General features: G+C 31.9%; 1 protein-coding gene and 1 long non-coding RNA gene across 3 annotated transcripts; both read left to right on the top strand.

The window, feature by feature from the left end:
• Positions 1 to 317: 317 nt before the first annotated feature.
• Positions 318 to 3,920, top strand: LOC106336666 (ABC transporter B family member 27). The gene is made up of 16 exons (XM_013775570.1): positions 318 to 550; positions 786 to 857; positions 934 to 969; positions 1,039 to 1,113; positions 1,195 to 1,319; positions 1,408 to 1,679; positions 1,768 to 1,886; positions 1,963 to 2,073; positions 2,148 to 2,292; positions 2,387 to 2,519; positions 2,599 to 2,674; positions 2,750 to 2,815; positions 2,894 to 3,001; positions 3,083 to 3,190; positions 3,261 to 3,458; positions 3,542 to 3,920. The coding sequence occupies exons 1-16, from the start codon at positions 476 to 478 to the stop codon at positions 3,749 to 3,751; spliced, it is 1,929 nt and encodes a 642-aa protein (XP_013631024.1). The 5' UTR covers positions 318 to 475; the 3' UTR covers positions 3,752 to 3,920.
• A 663-nt stretch (positions 3,921 to 4,583) lies between these two features.
• LOC106341337 lies at positions 4,584 to 6,328 on the top strand. Of its 2 annotated transcripts, none has more exons than XR_001269604.1 (4): positions 4,584 to 4,843; positions 5,524 to 5,845; positions 5,932 to 6,006; positions 6,117 to 6,328. It is a non-coding gene; the product is annotated as an uncharacterized LOC106341337 (long non-coding RNA). The 2 variants fall into 2 exon arrangements; XR_001269605.1 differs by having other exon boundaries at positions 4,584 to 4,825.
• Positions 6,329 to 9,864: the final 3,536 nt, after the last annotated feature.

Genomic DNA, 9,864 nt, shown 5'->3' on the forward strand with positions numbered 1-9,864 from the left:
GGCTATATAACTGGTTCACGGTCAAACCCGGTCTAACCATCGGGTCGGTTCGGTTTTAAAAACACTTATTACAACCGACGGAGCTGCTCTGATGCTTGATATTTTTCTCTCTGTTTGTGCGATCTCAACACTTTTCCAAACTTAGCCTTTGAACCACGGAGAAGACTTCTATTTTATTTTATTTTATTTTATTTTATTTTCGTATAAATGTTTACATTTATTTTTGTCATAAAGTTGCCACAACCTACTTTATGTACTAGTTTATTTGATTTTATAGACTATTATTTTTCTCAAGAAAATTATAAATAAATCATATCCTGGAGGAAAAGAAACAACAAGCACCAATTGGATTTTTTTTTTTGTAACCAATTGGATTTTCCATGGCTACAAAAGAAAGATCCTCTCCGAGACAACACATATAGAGATTCCTTAACTTCTTCTCTCAGAAATAAGAGAAAAAGGTTTTAACTCTGAGATGGGCTACAAGAAACTGATGACTGGTGGGACGTCAAGCAGAGGCCATAGGGATCCTCTCTTGCAGAACAACCAGGTTTCCCAGTTAAACCTTATCTTCTTTCTCAGAAGCATGTTTTTTTTGGTCAAGATTTGTCCTTTGCTCACCCAATAGCACTTTTCAAGTGTCAGTGTTACTTGAAAGTACTATTCGAAGCGTCTGATTAGGTTTTCAAAGCATGGGGCTCTAGTGATCATTCGATTGGAACGATCATCTTGTCTCAAAGTTTGATTCTTCAATTTTTTTTTGCCAAATTTGATCGTTCTTTCAGGATAGAACGAAAGAAAATGGAGAAGAGACGATCGAGAATGGTAAAACTGATCTCGAGAGCGGTGTAGCTGAGGTATGTGCTTGTGCTGTTTCTCGCACAAACATTTCATATACAGAGAAGTGAAGTTATCTTGTTTGTCTTTTTTCAGGCAGCAAATGTTGGGTTTGGCAGAGTCTTTTCGTTGGTGAGTGATTCTTGATTAGCATTCGTAGATTAAAGATTCAGTCAATGCTCAAAAATGTTATGGTTGCAGGCAAAACCTGATGCAGGGAAGCTAGTGATTGGTACCATCGCTTTGTTAATAGCTTCAACAACTAATCTCCTCGTTGTATGTTTCTCATCTCTCCATCTTCTATCTTCCTATTTTACATGATGTTGATTTCTGAAGTGTGCTTTGTTCTGGTTACAGCCCAAATTTGGTGGAATGATTATAGACATTGTATCCAGAGATGTCAAGACGCCTGAACAGCAATCTGAATCCATTCTTGCTGTTAGAAACGCTGTCATAGTCATTCTGCTTATCGTTGTTGTCGGGTGATTACATCTTCCTTAGTCCTTTGCTTGATCCTTAGAGTTTTTTTTTTTTTGGGTCTAAAGTTAAATACTTATTGGTTTATTTTAGATCTTTGTGCACGGCTTTGCGGTCGTGGCTGTTTAACTCTGCCAGCGAAAGAGTTGTGGCTCGACTGAGAAAGGATCTGTTCAAACACCTAATGCATCAGGAAATAGCATTTTATGATGTGACGAAAACTGGAGAGCTCTTAAGTAGACTTTCTGAAGACACACAAATCATTAAAAACGCCGCTACTACAAATCTTTCTGAAGCTCTTCGCAATGTAACAACGGCCCTTATTGGAGTTGGTTTCATGTTTTCATCTTCTTGGAAACTAACATGTAAGAATCTTCTCTTTTCCATTTTTTTTTCTTATTTGTAAAAAACTTAATAAACTAACATGTTAGAAGCTTGCTTTATGCTTTATAGTGTTGGCATTAGTAGTAGTTCCATTAATCTCCATTGCTGTTAAGCAATTCGGGCGTTATCTCCGCGAACTTTCACACAAAACTCAAGCAGCTGCTGCTGTTGCTGCATCCATTGCTGAGGTTATTTTTTTTCTTGCTACTCATATAAGATTTATCTGTTAGTATCTTAAACTGGCTTTGATTGGATCATGTTTAGGAATCTTTTGGCGCAATCCGAACAGTTAGATCGTTTGCGAAAGAAAGTTATATGGTCTCACAATACTCCAAGAAAGTTGATGAGACTCTGAAGCTAGGACTCAAACAAGCTGTGAGTATTTGTGGCGTAAACCCTTTCATGATATTAAACGTTTTGATGTTTAAGTCTGTGTTTGGTTGAGTTAGGTACTTGTCGGGTTGTTCTTTGGAGGACTAAACGCAGCTTTCACGTTATCTGTGATTACTGTTGTTAGTTATGGAGCATACTTAACAATAACTGGTTCCATGACTGTCGGAGCACTCACTTCCTTCATTCTTTATAGTCTCACAGGTTACATTTGCATCGTGTTTCTTTGTTTATATGGATTTTTGCAAGAAAAATGATTCTGTTATAAACTAAGATATTTTTTTTTTATCTTTTGTAGTTGGTTCATCGGTATCTTCTTTATCAAGTTTGTACACAACTGCGATGAAAGCTGCAGGTGCTAGTAGACGGGTTTTTCAGATCTTGGACCGTGTTTCTAGCATGCCAAATTCAGGGGATAAGTGTCCTGTAGGGTGAGACCTCCTCTCATATTCTTCAAAGTAATTTTCTATATCATAAAAGATCTGCTTCATTTTTATTATATGGTTGCAGTAATCCTGATGGAGATGTGGAAATAAATGATGTCTGGTTTGCTTATCCTTCTCGCCCTAGTCACATGATACTGAAGGTAACATATAACGTTTGGCATTATGAAAATTTGATTTTTGAGCTATTTAACTCTATGTTAACTGAATTTGTGCAGGGGATAACGTTGAGGTTGACACCAGGTTCAAAAGTTGCACTTGTAGGACCAAGTGGTGGAGGAAAAGTAAGTTCTGATCATACAGTTTTCTTTTCGGTTTGGGGTTTGAGGAAAATGATTTTCAATATATTCCATATTTTGCAGACGACCATAGCCAATTTGATAGAGAGATTCTATGATCCTGTCAAGGGAAAGATTTTGCTTAATGGAGTTTCTTTGATGGAAATATCTCATCAGTACCTTCACAAACAGGTAAAAGTTTCTCTGTTTCTTTCGTGTCTTTGAATATATGGTAGAACCTGATTCTTGAATGTATCTCCACATTCTTTACAGATCAGCATTGTCAGCCAAGAACCGATTCTTTTCAACTGTTCCGTGGAAGAGAACATCGCTTATGGATTTGACGGTGAAGCTACTCTTTCAGATATAGAAAATGCAGCGGTAATCACCTCCTCTCATACCTCTTTTGTTGTGTTCAGTAATGAAAAATTAAACCGAAACTTTGTTGCAGAAAATGGCGAATGCACACGAGTTCATAGAAACATTCCCAGATAAGTACAAAACGGTTGTTGGAGAACGTGGGGTACGTCTCTCAGGAGGACAGAAACAAAGGATTGCAATCGCGAGGGCGCTTCTTACAAACCCGAGAGTCTTGCTCCTCGATGAAGCAACAAGTGCACTCGATGCTGAAAGCGAATATCTTGTTCAGGTAAATAAAACAGATCTTTGGAATCAGAACTCAAAAGACCAAGGTTCAAAAAGTTTAACTCATGTCCTGAATCCACTTTGCAGGATGCTATGGACTCGTTGATGGCGGGAAGAACGGTTCTGGTGATAGCTCATAGGTTATCGACTGTTAAGACAGCAGACTGTGTGGCGGTTATATCAGATGGTCAAGTGGCTGAGAAAGGGACTCATGAGGAGCTTCTTAGCTTTAATGGAATCTACACTAATCTTGTCAAGAGGCAGCTTCAAAGTTCTTCCTCTGTAACCAACCTGTGAGATAATAGTATACTTTTTAAATTTAACAAGACAAGTGATCGTTGATCATTCGTTGTCTGTGAAACTAGAACCTTCTCTATGAACTAGATGGTCGACGACATAAAATAATGTCTATTATTTGAAAAATCTTATTTGAAAAATCTGTTTTTATGGAGAATTTTCAAGTTTACCATTTTCTTACTATTATTTATGTTTACTACTACTAAAAAACAAGGGAAATAATTATTTAAATAAATAAATAAAATAAAAATAAAAATATTTTTTTATGTTTTTGAATTATAGTTTTTTTAAATTCGAACTTTTTAATAAATTGTTTTTCTGAAACTTTTTTTTACTTTATTTTTGAAAATCAAAAATTATTTTTGAAACTATTTTAAAAAAAATTTATTTTTGAAACTATTTATATATTTATTAAAATTCTAAATTTCACTTTCTGAAAATCATACCCCCACTCTTCAACTCTAAATCTAAATCTAAATTATTTAGCTTTGGAGTTATAAATGTATTTTTTCCTCTTTAAAACTGAGGGTAAAAATGATTATTATAACTATGAAAATGATATTATGAATGTAATATTTTTGGTAATTTCCCGTTTTTTATGTGTAGCTTCCATGTTGATTATTAGAATGGTTAATTACAATGATAATTTTAATGAATTAAATTAATTATTTAATGTTATTATTAATATATTTTATTTAACTTATTATTTTAATGAATTACACTGATAATTTTTAATATTTTTCCAAATCAACCTTATTATATAAAAGACAACATGTATCATATATATATATATGGGAAATTTTACTTTATACACTTTTCTTGATACCACTATTCATTTATTCCACCAATTAAAGCACATTTTTATAAATACCAAATTCATTAATATGTAAAAACCTAAACTAACCTTACATTTATCTTCAACCATCATCTCCTCTTTTTCCACGCCGAGATCCATCTCGTCTCTTTCCATATCAATCTTCTCTCTCCGTCGAGATCCATCGCCATCTCTCTCTCACGCAGCCGCCGACGATCGATTACAGAGAACCGATCAAAACTTCCAAAATATCGACTCTTGTACGAGATTCACAACTTGTATGTATGTGTAATTTGTTGATTTTGTTCTTTCTGCTGTCAAAAAATCAATGACTGTTGGTTTAGACTTCTCATTCTAATGGTTTAATCTAAGAGAAACAATTTCTATGATGAACATTGGTTTTTAAAAATCTCGGTTTAAGTAATTTTAGGATTTGCTTCCTTCTGTTATCCAAAAGAAAAATAAGGTTGATTTGGACTTGTTATTTGAATGGTTCTGGTTAAGATTAAGATTTTCGGATAGTGAACACTACATTTTTACAGAATTATAATCCCTTATAAATCTGGATTTCAGGATATTATTAAAAGTACAACTCATCGATTTATAAGTCTTTATAAAGAAGTTTTTAAACAAGAGTTGATTTCATGTCAATTATATAAATGCGTTTAAGTAATTTTATGATTTGTTTCCTTCTGTTATCCAAACAACAAATAAGGTTGATTTGGACTTGTCATTTGAATAGTTCGGATAGTGAACACTGCAATTTTACAAAATTATTATAATCTCTTATAAATCTGGATTTTAGGATATTGTTAAAAGTACAACTCGACAATTTATAAGTCTTTATAAAGAAGAACAATTTAGCAATTGAGGGTGGGGTCTATTACTTGCAGTGTTGAGATGTTTATCTTCAAACCATGATTAAAAGTTAACTTCATATTTTTATTTCGTTTTGCAGTTAGATAGCAATGAATTTTGAAATAGGAGAAGACACAAGATGAAGAAGAGCAACAAGTGGAAGCTGATACTGAAGTCGAAAAGACAAAGTTCAAAAATCAATGAAATAAGCTAATTTATAAATCTTTATAAACTGAGACTGTCAGTTTTAAAATTATAAGCCTTTTAAATCTGTTATTGTTTTATAAATTGATAAAGCTAATTGATGTGTATGAACCTTTATAATAGGATCAGATAGAGGAGGAAGAAGGACAACATGTAGAAGGTGATACAGAAGTTGTTGACAGTGGTAAAAGAAGTGAAATTTCAAAAAAAATGATGAAGTAAGCTTATTTATAAAGTTTTATCAATTGATAATCTTTTCAAATATTTATTAAAGCTTATGTAACTTTTCTTATCGAAATTAAAGGATAAAGAAGTAAATGAAGATGCATCCAAAGAGCCCGGGAAAGTTAAAGTGAAGAAACAAGGAAAAAGAAAGAAGGTATGAAATATTTAAAATCCGTTTATAATGGTTTCTAAAGTTACTTCCAAGTATCAGTTTGTTGTTTATAGACCCTTAAAAATCTATTATTGTTTTTTTTTTGTAAATAGGGTCGGATGGAAGAGGTTGAAGAAGTAAATGAAGATACATCGAACGTGTGCGGGAAAATTATAAACAAGAAAATGCAAATTAAAAAAGAACATACGAGGAAGAGGAAAAAATGTAAAAGAAATTTAAGATCTATTTACAATGGTTTATAGCATTCTCTTTCACATTTCATTGAGTATGTCCAAAGGAAAACATGCATGTTTACAAGTTCATAATGAATGTGTTTTGGGTTTTGTTTGAATGAAGGAAAATGTTAACGAGATAGGATGTGTATAAAAATATTAGTTTTTAAATTTATAAACTTTTGTGAATCTGTTATTGCTTTTTGTTAAATACGGGAACACATATGAGGAAGAAGAACAACCTGTAGAAGATGATACATAAGTTTATGAGGGCGGTAAAGGAGATGAAACTTCAAAAACAAATGATGTAAGCTAATTTATAAGTATTTATAAATTGATAAAAAAAAATGTTTAATATAGTTTGTTAATTCTTTTTACCGTGTAATAAAAATGAAGGATGTAGATGCATCAGAAGAGTCTAAGCAAGTTAGAAAGAACAAACGAGGAAGAGGAAATAAGGTAAGAAATAACTAAAATATGTTTTTTTTTTTCTCTGTGGCACAATGGCCTAGTAGTTCCTCTTAATAGAGGCAGTTGCAGGGTTCGAACCCCGCTAGGTGAGATAGCAGCAGAGGTGGTGCGACCACTGACCCACTTGCTCCTCTCAATAACTAAAATATGTTTATAATGGCTTATAAAATGGTTTTTGGTGATCTGACTTCTATGCTCTTTTTCATAGCTCGAGGATGGCTCCACGGTTTGATGATTTTGTTTCGTCTCTTTTTCTATCTTAGTTCTCTCATCTTGTTGCACCTTTCATTGCTGCTCGCTTCTCTGGTGGCTCTTTTTTCGCCATATTTGCTACTCCAGGTTTGGATAGTGTTTTCTTCTGTGCATGCTTTGTGTGCTTGGAAGGTTATTTCTAGTCTAAAGTTTGAGCTCTTTTTTTTCGGTGGTAGGCTTCCATTCTCCCTCCCTTTGGTTGTTTCTTTTCTTCTCTTGCTTTCCTTGGTGTAGGTGTGCGGAGTTAGTCTTTGGAGCTTTGGTCTTTTCTACTTAGAGCTTGTGGTTCTTCGCTGGCATGAACGTCTTGTATGTGCTTGTTTAGTTTGTGAGGTGCTTCTTACCTTTTAGCTGGTGGTTGTGATTCCGGTGCTTGAGGTATGTGTCTTCTTGTTTCGTGGTGACTCTGGTCACCTGATGATTATTCTTTCTCTGATCTTTTTGGGTTTTTTGGGTTTTTTGGGTTGGTGCTTGATCACGCTCCTTTGATCTCGGAGGAATGCTTTGTCTTATATTTTACTCCCTCGTTCCAAAATAGATGATGTTTTAGAAAGGTTATGTTGTTTCAAAATAGACGATGTTTTGATATTTTATATTAATTTAAATTTTATTGAATACTGTGTAACCAGTGATGTTTTATATTTATTTTTAAGGATTGGATAAATTAATTTTGGTTTATATTTTTAATGTTTTTTTTAGAAAAAAATGTATACCTTAATTATTGTGCATACACTCAAAACATTAAATATTTTGGTACAGAAGGAATATCCTTTTATCTTTTCTAACATCTACTTGTTCTATCCATGATATTATTGGTAAGATGAGGTAAGTTAGTTTTCTTTGTTGATCTTTTTCTGGCTCCAAACTTTTATTGAGTTAGTGTTACTATAGTATTTGGTTTTTTTTTTTTGTTGTGGAAGTTGTAGGTTTAGATTATGCGTTGTATTCTAGTTTTTTCTTATTAGTTTGGTTATTTGTGGAAGTTGTAGGGCAGTTCTGAGCGAAGTGACATATCTTATCACATCGGTAACACTCAACCTTTGATGCGTCTCTCTCTTGCCTATAATATATGTTTTGTTGATATCCAAATCTACCACGACCTCTTCCTCGATATCCATACCGACCGCCTCTTCCCGAATCATACCTCTCCTGTTGTGATTGGGAGTCTGCATACATAAGTTTATCTTAAAAAAATTATCTATTCTATTAAATTAATATCATAAAAATATGATTATACAAACACAAACATATAAATTATACTGAATTTTTATCCTTAAAACCCCTCAACTAAGTTTGTTTTGGGTAAAAACCTTCAAACTAAGTATTTAACGAAAAACTCAAACTAACTTTATTTAATGAATTAAATCTTAACAGATCATAATTACCATTACTACGAGTAAATCTTTATTTTAGTGGTTTCTACATTAAGTAAACATGGTTGAGGGGTTTTACCATTAAAAATCAAAAAACCAAAAAAAATTCAAAATTTTATAATATTATCTAAATATTAGTAACTTAAATTTTCAAAATCAGCATTTTAAAAAAAAAAATTGTAAATATATGAGTTTGATGTGTTTTTAACATCAACATTATATATGTATAAATTAAAAATGTAAAACCCCAGAAAATATAATAAAAACTATCTAAAGATTAATTATTACATTTTTATTAGATAATATATAATTTTTATTATATTATCTCTCTTTTACATTTTTAATCTCTTAATAATTTTATTACAGGTATATCTTTAGATAATGTTTATTATATTTTAAATTTATACATATATAATGTTGATGTTAAAAAACACATCAAACTCATATATTTACACAATAATGTTAAAAATTCTACTTTTAAAAATTTAAGTTACTAATTTTTACATAATATTATAAATTTTTGAATTTTTAAGATTTTTAAAGGTAAAACCCCTCAACTATGATAGCAGATTAAATGAGAATTGTTTAGAAACACGGATAACAGATTAAATATTATTTAATGTATAAACCCCTACATTAAAGATTTACTGGTAGTAATGGTAATTATGACCTGCTAGAATTTAATTCATTAAATAAAGTTAGTTTGAGGTTTTTCCGTTAAAAACTTAGTTTTGGGGTTTTTACCGAAAACTAATTTAGTTGAGGGGTTTTAACGTTAAAAATCTAATTATATTAGGCAAAACTTTTAAAAACAAAAAATATCTAGTGGATTTTTAAAATTCATGTTTAAATAACAATAGATTTGTCATTTTAATAAAAATTACCTAGAATACCCAATTGAATACACTCCCATAGTTCTTTTTGTGAAGGCAATACTGTGTAAAAGCTGTATGCACACATTCTAAACTGAAACTTTTTTTGACAGAATAGAAAATATTATATGTATTAAAACTTTTAGGTAACTATGTTACATGTTATAAGTACTATTGACTTGATAAAATGTGCAGCTAACTGAGTTATTTGAGATCTTTTTCTATTATACTAGAAGGGTGCCCGCGCTTCGCGCTGGATATTGTTTTATTGCTGTTAGATATGAACTTTTGGATGATGTAATTAAGTGGTCAGTCTTATTTGTAAAGATAATTATTTGATGTTTTATTGTGTTATGTAGTATTAGGTAATATGTTAATATATTATGTGTTTGTTTTTCAATAATGTGTTGTTGTGTGTATAATAGTACTTGTGTGGTGAAGTGAGCTTCTAATGTAAATTATATTGAATTTTAATAACTTTGCATTTAGGCATTTGTTAATTTTAAGATTGATGGTTTTGGCGTCAGAATTGTATTTTAATTTGTCACATTTTTGAACATTACTCTTTTAAAATGTTTTTTGCCCACTCTCCATATTTTGACCTTGAGCCGTCTCCATCTATGTAATTCGCTTACCTTTCCGGTGTGCGGTGCTTCTCGC

The sequence above is a fragment of the Brassica oleracea genome, chromosome C4, assembly GCF_000695525.1.
Source record: "Brassica oleracea var. oleracea cultivar TO1000 chromosome C4, BOL, whole genome shotgun sequence".
NCBI lineage: Eukaryota > Viridiplantae > Streptophyta > Magnoliopsida > Brassicales > Brassicaceae > Brassica > Brassica oleracea.